We start from the raw sequence: 17202 nt of genomic DNA on the forward strand, positions 1-17202 counted from the left end.
TTGAAACCTGTCTCTACTAAAAATACAAAAATTAGCCAGGCGTGGTGGCATGCGCCTGTAATTCAAGCTACTGAGGAGGCTGAGGCAGGAGAATCGCTTGAACCCAGGAAGCAGAGGTTGCAGTGAGCCGAGATGGCGCCACTGCACTCCAGCCTGGGCAACAGAGCAAAACTCAAGACAGACAGACAGACAGAAAAAGGGAGGGAGGGAGGGAGGGAGGAAGGAAGGAAGGAAGGAAGGAAGGAAAGAAAGAAGCAAGAAAAGAAAGCAAGGAAAGCAAGGAAAGAAAGGAAAGGAAAGGAAGGAAGGAAAGAGAAAGAAAGAAAGGAAAGAAAGAAAGAAAAAAAGCAAGCAAGCTAGCTGTTGTAACTACTGTCTACATCTCTAAACTCAGCATATACAATCATGCGCTGGATAACATTCTGTCAACAATGAACCATATATACTACCATGGTATATGGTATATTTACTGTACTTTTTCTAAGTTTGGATACTTTTAGATACACAAATACTCACCATTGTGTTACAACTGCCTGCGGTATTCTGTATAGTAACATGCTGTACAAGTTTGTAGCCTAGAGGAATAGCCTATACCATATAGACTAGATGTGTTGTAGGCTATTACACTTAGGTTAAATATATTCTCTGATTTTTGCACAACAATGAACTCACCTAATGACACCTTTCTCAGACATTTCCCTGTGGTTAAGGGACGTGCATATCTGTACCCGAATATAGGATATCCAACACAGTTCCTAAAGCCAAGCTTCTCCTTAACAAGAAAATCCATAAGGCAGGGAAAGACTAAGCTTACAGGTTTCAGCACTCCCTAACTACTCCTTTTTGATGGGTATCCTGGAGCAATTTATGACAGTAAGATTTGAGATTTCCTTCTTTTGCAATGTGAGAGAAGTGCTATTGTGAATATAAATGTTTTCAGGCAAAGAGAAAAGGATCTAGAAATTGAGACCTTTAAAACCAGAATAGGAGGACTTAGAAATAGATTTCCTTGCCACCATGCATCCTGCAAATCTCCTGCACTCTGGGCTATGCTTCTCCAGTGTCACAACTACTGTTAATTCCAGGTGGAGAACTTCTGCTATAACGAGCTGCCTCTTTTCTACAGAGTGTAGAAATGATCAAACACAGTATAGCCCAACTTTTGGGTCTGAAAGAAAGGCCAGAAGTTTATCCAAAGTAAAACTCCAGGATATAAAATTTTTTAAAAATCAAGAATCACAAATTGGAAAGAATTACATTTCTATAAATATAGCCTTTCTAGGTAACTACACATTACATCCCAAAATTGATTTAAACAAGGAATACAATAAGCCTATTAGAAATATTAAAGGTCCAAATTAGTGGTATTTATAAATAAAATGCCTTAAGAACCCTGGGGTCCCACCACCTGTGGAAATGGGTCGCTCTGTGTGGGGGAAGATGAACTCCAAGAATGGCTCTGTTTTTTACTGTTTTAAGTTTTGGAGTTCTGTAAATATTCCATTTAGGGGAAAAAGCAGAATTATTCTGAGCTGCTTTCAAGTAAGCTCAGGATGAAAAATCAGCTGCAAGTCTCATTTCCAGTCAAGTGCAAAGTTGCAAATCTTCATTTGGTGCTTTATACCGGTTTGTCATAAACTGCCCTGAAGTGAGTGGATCCACAGATAAACAGATGTGCTGGTTGGAAGTGTCTTCCATTCTCAGTTTCCGCCTTCCTGAATAATCAGAGTAAATGAGTGAAGAAACCTCTCTGTAAAACATCTTGCTACAAAATTACTCATCATAAATGGGTCTTTCCTGGCCAGGGGCAGTGGCTCAGGCTTGTAATCCCAGCATTTTGGGAGGACGAGACGAGCGATCACCTGAGGTCGGGAGTTTGAGACCAGCCTGACCAACATGGAGAAACCCTGTTTCTACTAAAAATACAAAATTAGCCGGGCATGGTGGCGCATGCCTGTAATCCCAGCTACTTGGGAGGCTGAGGCAGGAGAATTGCTTGAACCTGCGAGATGGAGGTTGCGGTGAGCTAAGATTGAGCATTTGCACTCCAGCCTAGGCAACAAGAGTGAAACTCTGTCTCAAAAAAAATAGAAATAAAAATAAAAATAAAAATATAGATCTTTCCTGTTAATGCATTTTGTGATAGGAAAAAAGGATATTTGTGAAATCCAAACTAAGAGAAATGTGAGGCACCAACAAATGTGAAGCTGAAAGGGTATTTTCCCGGGGAAACGGCGTTCAATCACTTGAGTACAGGAGTTCGAGACCAGCCTGGGCAACATGGCAAGACCCTGTTTCTGCAAAAAATTTTTTTAAAATTATCTGGCTGTGCTAGTGTGCGCCTGTAGTCCCAGCTCCCAGGGAGGCTGAGGTGGGAGGATTGCTTGAGCCCAGAAGTCAAGGCTGCCGTGAGTCATGACGGTGCCACTGCACTCCAGCTTGGGTAACAGGGTGAGACCCTGTCTTAAGAAAAAGAAAAAAAGGCCGGGCGTGGTGGCTGAAGCCTGTAATCCCAGCACTTTGGGAGGCCAAGATGGGCGGATCACAGGGTCAGGAGATCGAGACCATCCTGGCTAACACGGTGAAACCCCATCTCTACTAAAAAAAAATACAAAAAACTAGCTGGGCGAGGTGGCGGGCGCCTGTAGTCCCAGCTACTCAGGAGGCTGAGGCAGAAGAATGGCGTAAACCCGGGAGGCGGAGCTTGCAGTGAGCCGAGATCCGGTCACTGCACTCCAGCCTGGGCGACAGAGCGAGACTCCGTCTCAAAAAAAAAAAAAAAAAAAAAAAAGGAAAAGAAAAGAAAAGAGAGACTGTAGTTGAGACAGAAATACTGGTGCTCATTTCTTCAGATATATGTTCTGGTAAGTGGTTAGGAACCAAGGATCTCATTCTATACTTGCCTCTGTGGCCAAAGGGAAGAATGTTCTATTTAATTCAAAGTACCAGAAAGTTCTACCATAAAAGTAAATCACATTTTCAAGTGGAAGCGAGTGCACAGAACCCACCTCTAAGTCTTCACAGCTAGTCTTCTAGAGAAAAGAGCACATAGAGGCTGTGGAAATCAGGGAAGGAAGCTGTTCTGATAATGAGACAAAAGCAATAACCAAGATACAGAGTGGCGAAGATGCATTTGTTATTATACAAAGACTGAAGCACATCAGTCATGCCCCACATGGAAGGCAAAGCGGGTAAGTTTCCAAGCTTCCTTTTCTGGAAAACAACTTATTGCTGGATATAATTGAAAGTAAAGATTATTTGTTAGCAGCCTTGGATGGTTTTTTTCTCTAATATCATTTAACCAAAAAGAAATTTCTTATTCTCCACATGCGGGTTTACACATTCCTGGGCTGGTTTTAATGATAAACAATGTAGCCAAAATAGTAATCTTCCTCAGGACCCAACAGCTTCAACTGGGCAACAGCCCATGAATAGCCTAGTTCTGGGTATTCAACGCATCTTTTGGAATAACAACGCACAAACCCAGGGAGGGTATTTATAGTCCAGTGTGAGGGGTGGGCAGGACGAGATGAGTCACACTTTATTCTTCGCTGCTCAAGGCTGTTCTGAGCCTTTCCCTCTGACTCAGCACCAGTGGCCTCACAGCTGACAGGGCCTAAATGCGGCAGCAGGAGCTCAGGAAGCGGTCATGCTGCTTAATGAAGGTAGCTTAACCATCATGTTCATTCCTAAGTCACAGGCAAAATGAGAGAAAGAAGGTGACGGAGTGCTGGAGCTCCAGGGTGCTCTCAGGGGAAACAGCAGGCCAGGGATATAAGGAAAATGTCTGGGAAAACAGAGCCTGTCTTTTTCTCTGAGTTCTTCTCTATTGCTCCCCTGGACCGAGCTCTCCTAAGGCCTTTGTCATAATCGCCCATTTTAATAAAAATATCTTATATTTAAAAAGAATATGTAAGGGAAAGAATACTGTACTGGATACTAGGAGACCAGATAGGTTCTCATCTCTTCCATGTCGCAAACCTGTTGAGTTACCAGATATTTCAACCTCTCTGGACTACAGGATAAAAAAAAAAAAAAAAAAAAAAAAGGGAGGGATAAAGGAGGGATTCATATAGTGAGAAGACCGATGCTCTCTCCAAGCCAGCTTTCTAGAATTCCCTTCAATGTGTCTTGGGAGTCTCATCTCCTTCCTTGCCAAGTCCTGGCAGGCCTCCACAGTGCTGAGGTAGAGTAGGTCCTCAGGTCCCTTTACCTGAATTGAGTCATGGCTCACCACCGCTAGCACCAGCAAACGCCCTGTCTTCTTGCTGCCTTAGCACCTAGGGATTTCCTTTTCCTTCTCCTCACCAGCCAATCACGGTCTACCTATAGCCTCAGTAGGGGTCTCTATGTCTGATGCCTCCATTCACACCTCTGGAGCTCCTCTCCCGCCCTCTTCTGCTGTGGTACATTGGCCTCTCCTGCTCCTGTCCATCCTCACAACTGTCATTTGCCCATCCCTAAATCCATCATCCTTGCCCAAAAGACTCCCACGGCCCAGGGAAGGAGTCAGGAAGAACAGGAAAAACTGCAAGAAAATACACAGAGCATGTTTGGAGGCCTAAAGAAATAAAGTAAAAAAAAGAATTAGAAGAAAAGAGAAAATGAAGACCTCTTTCCAATGCTAAGGTTTTTGTTGTCGGGAATGTGTGTTTTGGGGACACAATAGGAGCTTAAAAAAAATGTGTACTAGTGAATAAAATAGCATTCCCTAACCCAAACCCTTAAAGCTGTTTCTCGGCCGGGCGCGGTGGCTCAAGCCTGTAATCCCAGCACTTTGGGAGGCCGAGACGGGTGGATCACAAGGTCAGGAGATCGAGACCATCCTGGCTAATACGGTGAAACCCCGTCTCTACTAAAAAAAATACAAAAAACTAGCCGGGTGAGGTAGCGGGCGCCTGTAGTCCCAGCTACTAGGGAGGCTGAGGCAGGAGAATGGCGTAAACCCGGGAGGCGGAGCTTGCAGTGAGCTGAGATCCGGCCACTGCACTCCAGCCCGGGCGACAGAGCAAGACTCCGTCTCAAAAAAAAAAAAAAAAAAAAAAAGCTGTTTCTCAGAGTGACATTATTACATACTTGCTAGCCCTGAATTTCATGTACCCGTGATGAGGGAAACAGCTTTTCTGTGGGCTGGCCTGGGAACCCCCATCTCATGATGCTTGTTTCTATGGGAAAATGCTGCCTGAGAGGCACACAACAGACTTACCAATGCTCTTTGTAAACTACCTTTCCTTGCTCAAGTATGGTTTATATAACAGGGAAATATAAAAATCCGCTAGGCAAAGGAAGAAATCAAAGAGCAGCCACCTCCAGCTATAAAATAATTCTACATACATATATTATCATATATAGATGTGCAGATATGTACAAATATGTAAGAAATAAGGTGGTAAAAGTAAATTACCTACTTGATCTAACACACACATATACCTCATTCTCACCTTCTTTTACAGCCTGGGGTCAGCATCCCTAGATTATCCCCCAAAATACATGTTTACTGTGAGAAAGAGGTTTCAGTAGGCTGGACATGGTGGTTCATGCCTGTAATCCTAGCACTTTGGGAGGCCGAGGATCACCTGAGACCAGGAGTTCGAGACCAGCCTGGGCAACAACATAGGGAGACTCCGTTTCTAGAAAAAATAAAATTAGTCGAGCGTGGTGGCACATGCCTGTAGTCCCAGCTACTCAGGAGGCTGAGGCTGGAGGATCACTTGAGCTTAGCAGTTCAAGGCTGCAATGAGCTATAATCATACCACTACACTCTAGCCTGGGCTATACAATAGGACTTTGTCTCAAACAAAACAAAACAATACAAAACGAGAAAGGGATTTCAGTAATGTTGAGAATACCACATACACTACAAAGGAAGTGCAGACCATATGCTAACACCTGACGACCAAGAAAAACAAGCATTTGGAAAAGAACACAGACACCCAGAAGAGCTAAATGTAGACAGTATAGTTCCCCCAAATACTTATTTTTTCCTTAGAAAATAAATGCATGGACGCTCCTGGCTCGAGGCTGGGAAGTTGTGGAGGGGGTGACGTACACCACACACTCTCCTTTAGAGCGGGTCCAGTGGTCCCCTGAGAAGGGGGAAAGACACAGAGACAGGAATGGGTGAGGTGTGTTGGGGGCCTGAGTGTGGGTGAAGACTCGGAAAGAATTTTGTATGTGGAGCTGAGCTGCTTAGGTCTGCAAGGCTCTGTCATAAGGGACTCTGGGTTCTGAAATAGGACAACGAACTGAGCAATACGAATGCAGGGTCTGTGAGGGTGTCCCATCCACGCCACTGCCTATATGGGCCATACAGATTCCACCTCTGACCTCATAGCTATCAAATACCTGGCACGCATCTGACACTTCAATTCAGTCTTTCATCATGAAACTGAACATGAAGGAGGAGGCCTCAGAAAAGAAGGGCAGAAAGCGGGAGGGCGGGGAATGGCACCTCCCTGCTTTTGTCTAGCACAACTCACCTCATAGAAGAGTCCTTCTGGGAACTGCTGGAAGCACTGAGCGCACACGAAACACTGTTCATGATACAGCTCCCCATTACTGTTCACGATCTTCTCAGCGGGTGCAAAGCCGCCCTTGCAGCGCTCACAAGTGGCGCTGGCCAGGGCATTGGCCATGTTGCTGTAACACACAAAGAACAGCAGGTTGCAGACCGTCAGCCTCTTCTTAGATTGAAGACCAAACCACACCAAGAACCGAGCAGCAAATTCTATCTGATCACAAAAACCCTATTTTATCTAAAAAGCTCAATTTCTCGCTTGTTCCTTACATGCTCTGAACTCGGATTCTTCAGCCTCTTTACCCTAGCATCTGAGGTTCTGTAAGGGTGTCCCACTTTGATTCTGTTTCTAACATTTTTGGCATTTTCCTTGCTAAATATACTATGAGCGCGTGCCTACTATGTGTTAGGCACCTGAGACAGAGATGAAAGTTATAAGCTGCTCTCAAGGAACCTGGGTTTACAGCTTAATAAGAAGCTTAATTAAAATATCCAAAAGTCAGCATCTCAAGGCCAATTTCTTTCCCTTCTAAGAACAGAATCTAAAATGCTTGTCAACTAAATGCCGTATCATATAACCTAGACACAAGTTATCCCTTTGATTAAATTCTGTGGAAAGCAACTGCTTAAGTAAACTTAAAACCAGCCAAGATGCCCCAGTCCTGTTACCTAATCGGTAAGACGAACCTGATTACCAGTATTATAAAGTGTATCTTAAAATCACAAAATTTTACATAACAAAGATCATTTTACAGATGGCAAAAGAAGTTCACAGAGATGGAAGGATCAGACCAACATCACAAGGCTAATTAGTTAAAGGAAGGCACAGGGCTAGAAATCCAGGTTCCCTGCTCATAAAATCACACTGTCAATCAAAACAGATTACACCACGAATTTCAAACACTTGAAAGGACATGACAGGGATACCACCACGTTTCATAGGTTAGGAAAGTGATACCAGGCTGTCAAGTAACCACTGTTGTGGCTGGTGATGTGGGAAATCCCCCCATCAGTAACCCCACTACACCTTAAAACACAGAAGGCATTCAATAAATAATCTCAGGCTCTAACCATTGTGCAGTTTGCAAGAAGAAAAGCAACATGGCAGCTGGGTGAGGTGGCTCATGCCTGCAATCCCAGGACTTTGGGAGGCTGAGGCTGATGGATTACTTGAGGTCAAGAGTTCGAGACCAGTGTGACCAACATGGTAAAACCTCGTCTCTAATACAAAATTAGCCAGGTGTGGTGGTGCATGCCTGTAGTCCCAGCTGCTTGGGAGGCTGAGGCAAGATAATCACTTGAACCTGGGAGGCGGAGGTTGCAGTGAGCTGAGATTTCACCACTGCACTCCAGCCTAGGCAACAAGAACAAAACTCCATTTCAAAAAAGAAAAAAAAAAAAAAAAGCAACACGGCTTCGACAGGCATACAATTAGATGAGGATTTCACATGAAGACCTATTTGTAGGGAGAAAGTCCCCCATGCAGGGCAATAACTGGCCAAGTGGTCCTTCAATTTTTGCCCAGTTTATTTTCACAGGACTACTCACAGCATGAGCTCTACACCTGTGTGTCTAGTCCCCTGGTACAGCTTCTGACCTTCCAGATATTTAATCAATGTACTTCATGAAGTTATTACCAACTTTCTCCTGAATTTTCACAACCAACTAGTGAGACAGACAGGTGGACAGTCTCCATCCTATAGACAGAGTAACTAACTGCCTTGCCCCTATTGGTTTCCAAGTTTTGCTGTTTCCTTAGCAAAAGTGGTCCCACTTACTTGCTTCACTCCCCTCCACACCTCTGGAAGACAACTTTCCCTTTGCCTTCCTCCCACAAATGTTTCACAAAACAGTCAGCCTGTTTTGTAGCCTTACCATAAATAACTGCGTGTAGACACACCATGTTCATCACTTCAGACCAGTCAAAGATCAACTTTATTTAACAGGTTTGAATGCAGAATTAAATGTCACAAAAAAAAAAAAAGGAAGGAAGGAAGGGAGAAAGGGAAGCAGCTTCACTGCTCAGTAAACCTGGCCTAAGCCTCATGTTAAAATGAATTTCCATTTTGTCATTTCAAAGTTACTGTGGGCTGGGGAAAAAATCTGTAAAATTCTCATCATCGCTCAGCTTTGCCACAAGCCAGATGACTGTGGCAGTTTCACAAAACTCTGGAGAGGTCTGTGCTTCTCCCTTCGTCCTGACCAAAGTCCACAGGTGTTGCTGGATGGAGGAACATGGTAAGCTCCACACCCGCCTGGTCATTCTCAGTACTGTTCTCATTATTGTTCCAAGGAAAAAGTACTTAAAACCATTTGGAAACCAGAAGATGCTGCTCAAATATATGGCACTGTGGTTAATTCTAAACCCTCTCAAAAGATTCACCAAACCTCAACAATCTTAATGGGACTCTAAAAGAGCCCAAAAAGAATACTCTAGAATGTCCTGGTTCATTATCACCTAAATCAGTGGTTTTCAAAATGTCGGGGTCACCATCACTCTTTCAGGAGGTGGAAAGGTCCTCTGTTTTCCAACTACATCTCTGTGGGAGGTCACATTTTCTTCATATATTTCATCTAAAACAATATACCGTAATAGGTTGAATGCAGAAACAAATATGAGAAACTTTTATTAAGACAGATATTAACAAGATTCGCAAAAATGTAACATAATGCCATCCTTTCCTCTAAGCCTCTTCCATTTTGGAAAACAGTTATTTTTCATGAAAACATTAATATTAACATTTGCTATTAACATGTAATAAGCTTATTTTTTTTAAATGAAATAATAAGTATTTTAAATTGTTCCCACTTTAAATTTCTCATACAGTAAATACTGATAAATGAAAGTTCTTTGGGGACCTTAATAGTTTTTTAAAGAGTGTTAAGAGGCCCTTAGATTAAAATGTTTGATTATCACTGACCAGTTTAAACTCATTATAATATAGATTGTTTCTACTTAAGTTCAAATACTCAAGTAGAATTAGGAAATAGGTAGATACATCATAAAAACAAGCACATAGTTACTTCCCACACACAGGAAAAATGCGCTAGTTTTAGAAGTAGCATAATATGTATTTTGCAAGAAGTATTCCTTTTTATAACAAGCAGAGGAAAAAAGGAAACAGAACAATCCCCTTGCTGCCCCCTGAACCAGTCAGGCTTCCCTTTCCTCTTCTGCCTTTGACCCTCTGGCACAATGCCTGTTTTTTATCTTTTATTTTTTTTAAATGTTGATTTTACATTTAATACTACAGATGACAGAAATTACTTTAAAAAAGTCATTAGTGACAGTTATAGCTATCGGATTAGTTATAATTAATTAGCTAATTTTTAAGAAACAGATTTTCACTAAAAAGTGTTGATGACAAGAAACACATAAGTGGGGGAGTATCTATCTATCTATCTATAGATATTTATATGTAAAAATCAGGCCAGGCATGACTGATGAAGCTGATCTACTTCCACAAATCAACCTCACACAGCACACTTGATATCTTGCTTTCCATTATTCAAGTATGCAAAACAAATTGTTCAGTCTTAAAATACAGCAATGTATAAATCCAAAAATCATCTTGAGAGTTCAAGCAGTGAAAATTTTGGTGACTGTATTATTTCAATTCCCCAGTTACTGTCCAACAGAGCTCTCTGTGAGTTGTGAAGATAAGTGACATCTGTACCACAGAGAACGGATTATGGAAGTAGAGAATCGGGTCAGTTAAATTCTCATTAACTCTTACTTGACAAATTGGGGATATGCAGTAATTCTAAGCTCACAACTTTGAATAAGGTCAATAATCTTGAGCTGGTCTGATGGTTACTCTGCATTTTCTTAAAAAATGTGTTTACTAAAACCCATTTAATAATATAAATTAGCCTAGCTTTTTCGAGTTAACATTATGTTCTATATGTGTATTGATTTGCTACTTACACAATATATGTATTTATTCATTCAATTAAGAAACCCAGTTAGCTTACTTCACACTGTTCATTGTTACACAAAATAAAAATATTTATCTTTACCAACAGTCTGTAATTTGTTTTTTTCACTGTTCCAACCCATCTGCCCCTTATCTTTGGGCTGTTTTCTAATGTAATTCCTGACAGCGACAACGATAAGCCTTCCCTGCGGACGACATGATGAAAATGCAGCTACCAAGTGATCAGGAACCTACTGAAGATGGGGCTGCCCTGCTCTCAGTGAGGGCAGCACCTCCCTCCCATCTGCAGGTCGCTGCATGTCTTACCGACAAGCAGCCTCCTGTCTCCCTAAACGTGCTGCGCTGCGAGCCCCTCGGAGCCCTACCACCCTGGAAAACTCCCACTCAAAGTCCAGTCAATAAAATTGTATGGGCCAGCTCAGGATGGCTGAGCCAGCCAAGAACGCCGGACCTGGAAGAGGGCACTCCAGGAGAGGAGACACTCACAATTTCGCATAGAAGTCACAGAACTCCTTGTAGACTTTCACGTCACTGTGCCTGCGCTGCAGTTTGGAAACAGCCCTCTCGTCCTCGGTCCCATTGGCCTCGTGGACACTGTTAAGGGCCGCTCGTGGGATTTCTTCGTTCTCTGGGATAACGCAGGGGCGTGCTCGGCCTGAGAAGGCCATCATGGGTGCTTGAGAGCTCAGAGCACAGGGACCAGAGCCGCAGGACACAGAGCCAGGAGAAACAATATCCAGGCCTCCCTGCTTCCCAGCCAAGGTCACTCCCACCGTTCCCACGCACGTCAGCCCGACCCGCCAGGGTCACTGCTGCTGCTTCATGTTAAGAGCTCAGCAGCACAGGACACAGTTACATGGCAGTCAGGATTTACTGAGGCTTTCTGGAAGTTCTAAAAAACATTCCACAAAGTAGTGACACAGTCTGTCAGAGCAGCAGTCCCAGTGGACTATGCTATAAACACTGCACTAGGAGACAGGGGCTACCTCGTAAGCCTCTAAGAGAATGAAATATCCACAGGTGCCTTGCATATTTGCCACAAGACTTCATCACCAACACAGTGCTTTTCACTCTGAAGGGCATAGAGGCTTTTGGAGACCTTGTAAAACACCACCTGACAAGCTCTTCCTGAGACTGAGGCTGCTGGCACACTCTGAGGAGCATTTGAACCCCGCCCGGCCCTGGGCTTCCACAACCCTGGCCATGACTGCCAGCTATGCCCGATGGGTCCCTTCCCCAGGAGGCTGTGAGCCCCTAAAACTAAGAGCTATGTTTGACTTCTATCACCTTTGCTGCTGGTACATAGTCGCAGTTCAATCTCAGCTTCAATGAATGGGCACAAGTGGAAACAGACAAGGTGTTTAGTTATAACTCTTCTACTGAACTCCAGCTAACCTCAAAGCTTAGGTGAGCCGACGTTTCTCAATCTCTACCATGACTAAGGAAGCTTGTTACATACTCTGGCATTCTTGCTATAATCAGTCCACACTCCTGTCTCCTGTGATTGAGTTAGCAATGCAAAAAGGAAACTAAATCACTAAGCCAAGGGAAAAGTCAAGCTGGAAACTACGTCAGGCAAACCTGCCTCCCATTTTATTGCTAAATAAGATAGCTACAAAGATAACAACCCGCATCCCTCCCTCACCATTTGCCCACAAGAAAATTCCTTACGGACAAAGGACAGACACAACTCAAAGTCATCCCTCTGAAGCTCACCTGAGACAAATGCATATCTGATTGCTTCCTCTACCCTATTGTTCATGTAAAAATGTAGGTTCACTGAGTCAGACACAATTGTGTATTCATCAGAAGGCTGATCAAGGACTCAAAAGAATGCAACTTTTTGTCTCTTATCTACTTCTGACTTGGAAACCCCCCACTTCGAATTGCTCTGCCTTACTGGACCGAACATATATGTATGTACATCTTACATATATTGATTAATGTCTCATGTCTCCCTAAAATGTATAAAAGCAAGCTGTACCCCGACCACCCTGGGGCACACGTTGTCAGGACCTCCTGAGACTGTGTCATGGGTGCGTCATTAACTTTGGCAAAACACACATTTTAAATTGACTAAGACTTGTCTCAGATACTTTTTGGTTTACAGCAATGATGACAATCACGATGTAGCACTAGAGACAACTAAAGGGCTCAGAATCCTTCTTACGTCCCCGTCCTCTCAGGGCAGTGTGCCAGCCACCAAAACCAAGAGACTGTGAAATAAAATCTATAGAACAGGCACAAGGCACACTGATGGGCAGTCACGGAACCAGCAGCGGATAAACAAAATGCAGCAGAGACACCAAGTAATGACCATAAATAATGATATCCAAGAGTCAGTGAGTGCTTCCTATCATGTCCCTTAATCCTCCCCACAGCTTCTGAGATAAGTGTTAGTTACAAATGAAGAAACTGAGGCACAAAGAGACTGAAGAACTACGAAGGAGGTAGTGGAGTCAAGACTTAAACCTAGGCACTCTGAGTCCAGAGCCTATGTTGTTAATCCCTGTGTCAGAAAATGGTAAACATAATTACTGGGAAGCACAATGGTTAGCCAGAAAAGATTAGGCAGCGGGTACCAGACGGGACTGGAAGCAGAAAGTGGAACCAAATCTTTCTACTTTGAACCCTAAAAATCTCAGAGGATGGGTCCAGAACTCAAAGGCTGCGGGGTACAGATCCTGCCCAGGCCCAAGGGAATCACCGTATTTAAATAAGAAAGAAATAACCTCATAGTTTAAAATTTTTCCTTTCAATGTATCTACATTTCCTAATTTTTTAGGTTTCTCTTTTATAATGACCATGTGAAACAGTGAGGAGGCAGGGAGAGAGACAGACAGACAGATGGATGAGGACAGGGCAGGCTGACTCAGACGGTAAGTTTAATGCATCCGGTGGGGGTGGCATGGTAGGAGGCAGGAAGCCACGTGAGCCTTCTGCTCAGAATTCTCCCTCACAGTCTCCCCAGTTCTCACGTTACGTGACTACAGTACAGGAGTAAAACCAGGAATCTGACATTGCTGCAATGTGTGTGTGCGGGTCTCTGTCCTTTCATCACACGAGCGGCTTCCTGTAACAACAGCCTCTATCAACTTACAGGACTATTCCATCACCACAGAGTTCTCTTTCATGTTATCTCTGACCATCACATACCTCCACACACTCCAACACTCCTAACCTCTGGCAACCACTCCTTTGTTTTTCATTTCTATGATTCTGCTATTTAAAGAATGTTACCTAAATGGAATCGTTCACATGACATCTTATGGCTTTTCATTTAGCACAATGCCCTGAGACCAAGTTGCTCCACATGTCCACAGTTTGCTCTTGTTTACTGCCAAGTAGTATTCCATGACATGGATGCGTAATTTGTTTCACTGTTCACCTGCTGAAGGACATTTAAGTACTTTCCTTCCAATTTGTGGCACTGTGAATAAAACTATAGACATTTCTGTATTGAATATATTTTTATTTCTCTGGGATAAATGCCCAACGGTAAAATTGCTGAGTTGTACAGTAAGTGAATATTAGTTTTTAAAGAAACTGCCTGTGATATTATGACTTTTAATAATAAATCTATTATTGGTCTCTGCCCCCATTTCCTGGCACAGGGCTCCGAAAACTCTGACTGTCTGAAGTGGTACGTGTCTTCTGCAGGCTAATGTGACAGGTGTGGGGCTGGCTGATGGAGAACCAATCATGCAATAAGAAGGCTGAAACTTCTGGCTCCAGCCCCAACCCCTTGGAAACGAGAGGAGCTGGGGATTTCGATAATCACCAGTGGTCAATGATCAAATCCATCATGCCTATGAAATGAAGCCTCCAAAAAAACTCAATAGGATAGAGTTTAGGGGAACTTCTGGGTTGCTGAACATATGGAGGTGCTGGGAGGGTGGCGCTCCCAGAGGAGAGAAGCTCTGCTGCTTCCCCACACCTTGCCCCATGTATCTCTTCCATCTGGCTGTTCTTAAGTTATGTTAGGTAAGGATTGCTAGGGGGAAGCAGATAGAGATCTTCCTTTTATCTGGTTTCCTCTACCTACATCTGTGACTATTTTAATGAGGGTGGTTGGCACACAGTAACCCTAAACAGAACTCTTCAATAGAGGTCACCTTAATATGACCTGGTTTTATGATCAAAGGTACCATGTACTATGAAGATATTTTTAAACTGCTTAATCAATCAATGTAACATTTTATGTGAATGTAAAACGGTTTGTGGCTCTGTTCCTTTGTTTACAATTTTGCTAGATCTCATTCTCTCCTCTTGGCCTTTTTTTCACTTACGAAGATCCTAATGGGAGTCGGGAGGGAGAAGAGAGGCTGAAGTTCTGAAGGAAGAAAAGATGCAGCAAGAAAGCTTGATTGTCTTCTATCACACTGTACAGATCACATTCCCATTAGCTTCTCCCTAGGAACTTACCACCCAACCAGTTGATTCTCAGCATAAATAACACAAGGCAAAGAAATTCTCTGCACATTACCCAAGCTACTTACACTGAAACAACGAAGGAGCTAATGTGCGGGGTAAAGCCAAGCAGGAAGTTCAGACATGTCCTCCACTGCAATGGTGGGAGTAAACAAGCCCCGGGGTTTCAGGAGCTGGTGACAGCACTGATGGGCTGCCCTTCCTTTAGCAGCCCATTTTGGCATTCTGGTAAAGTCTATTTCTTCTTGAAAAACAGTTGCTCGCATTATTCCACTGTTGGCTTTACATCATTCCTGGACATATGGAACTTTTACTATGTGCCCATGATGCAATAGGCCCAACGTTGTACCTAAGAAGTATCCAGCCCACCATCAGTAGAAGATACTACAATCTGCTGAATGAATGAATGAATGAATGAATAAAAGTCATAGCCTCTGCTTCTATGAATATACAGTGTATAGTTTGGTGCCCAGTGCTGAGTGAACAAGGTTGTTTTTATGTCCCCACTACCCTGAATAAGGATCTGTAACAGTGTGGCCATGCAAAGTTTAGGTGGCGGTCGGGTGCGGTGGCTCACGCCTGTAATCCCTGCCCTTTGGGAGGCCGAGGCGGGTGGATCACCTGAGGTCAGCAGTTTGAGACTTGGCCAGGAGCCTGGCCAACATGATGAAACCCCATCTCTACTAAAAATACAAAAAATTAGCTGGGCGTGGTGGTGGGCACCTGTAATCCCGGCTACTCAGGAGGCTGAGGCAGGAGAATCGCTTGAACCCAGGAGGCAAAGGCTGCAGTGAGCCAAGATCGTGCCACTGCACTCAGACCTGGGCAACGAGAGCAAAACTCCGTTTCAAAAGAAAAAAAAAAAAGAGAAAGTTTAGGCAGTACACAATTCTCCCAAAAAGACTACCTGTAGTCACTTCTCTTACTTAGCTACAAGAGAGTAAAGCTAAAAGAAATATGTTATTTTTCCAAGAGGACAAGGGTGTGGTTTAATTCTGAATAAACACCATAGCTCAACTTTTATATTCAGGCATTCTGATACTGTTAAATCATTCTCAGGAATGAATAATGTCACTCTAAGAACTGCAAACAAATTTGATTCGAACTACTATTGCCACTGCAGTGGCCTCAGAATAGCCATTGAAGTAGGGTGGAAGGATGTTGTTTGAAAATACCAAAAAAGTCAGATGCGTCTGAATAGCAGGTCTGCTAGGTGGCTTCTGGTGAAGAATTAGGATTGTGCAAGGTCCTCAATACCCTAAGGGTGTTTTTCTTTTTTAAATGTTGAAAGTATTTATTTTACTGTTGAAAGTATTTATTCATTTTATTATACTTTAAGCTCTGAGGTAGGTACATGTGCAGAATGTACAGGTTTGTTACACTGGTATACATGTGCCATGGTGGTTTGCTGCACCCATCAACCTGCCATCTACATTAGGTATTTCTCCTAATGCTATCCCTCCCCTAGCCCCCACCCACTGACAGGCCCCAGTGTGTGATGTTCCCCTCCCTGTGTCCATGTGTTCTCATTGATCAACTCCCACTTCTGAGTGAGAACATGCGGTGTTTGGTTTTCTGTTCTGGTGATAGTTTGCTGAGAATGATGGTTTCCAGCTTCATCCATGTCCCTGCAAAGGGCATGAACTCCTCCTTTTTTATGGCTGCATAATATTCTATAGTGTATATGTACATTTTCTTTATCCAGTCTATCACTGATGGGCATTTGGGTTGGTTCCAAGTCTTTGCTATTGTGAACAGTGTTGCAATAAACATACACGTGCATGTGTCTTTATAGACAGATTTATAATACTTTGGGATTTATATAATTTATAATATATAGATTCTGGATACATTATAATACTTTGAAGAAACTCAATGGTAGCTTGATGGGGACAGCATTTAATCTATAAATTACTTTGGGCAGTATAGCCATTTTCATGATATTGATTCTTCCTATCCATAAGCATGGAATATTTTTCCATTTGTTTGTGTCCTCTCTTATTTCCTTGAGCAATGGTTTGTACTTCTCCTTGAAGAGGCCCTTCACATTCCTTGTAAGTTGTATTCCTAGGTGTTTTATTCTCTTAGTAACAACTGTGAATGGGAGTTTACTCATGATTTGGCTCTCTGTTTGCCTGTTATTGGTATATAGGAATGCTTGTGATTTTTGTACATTAATTTTGTATCTGGAGACTTTGCTGAAGTTGCTTATCAGCTTAAGGAGTTTCTGGGCTGACACAATAGGGTTTTCTAAATATACAATCATGTCATCTGCAAACAGAGACAATTTGACTTGCTGAATACCCTTTATTTCTT

General features: G+C 42.9%; 1 protein-coding gene across 16 annotated transcripts in view; it reads right to left on the reverse strand.

Moving 5' to 3' along the window:
* The window catches only part of LIMS1 (LIM zinc finger domain containing 1), a 151039-nt gene that overhangs the window by 18105 nt on the left and 115732 nt on the right, over positions 1-17202 (reverse strand). For 13 of the 16 annotated variants that reach the window (XM_033175525.1, XM_033175524.1, XM_033175528.1 and 10 more), the window contains one exon: positions 6480-6639. In XM_033175525.1, coding sequence (XP_033031416.1) covers positions 6480-6639 — 160 coding nt within the window. Of the gene's footprint in view, positions 1-6479; positions 6640-10941; positions 11413-17202 lie in introns of those variants that run through there. The other 3 variants (XM_033175521.1, XM_033175520.1, XM_033175536.1) reach the window with 1 other exon arrangement.

The sequence above is a fragment of the Trachypithecus francoisi genome, unplaced genomic scaffold (genome assembly GCF_009764315.1).
Source record: "Trachypithecus francoisi isolate TF-2019V2 unplaced genomic scaffold, Tfra_2.0 Lachesis_group17, whole genome shotgun sequence".
In the NCBI taxonomy this organism is placed as follows: domain Eukaryota; kingdom Metazoa; phylum Chordata; class Mammalia; order Primates; family Cercopithecidae; genus Trachypithecus; species Trachypithecus francoisi.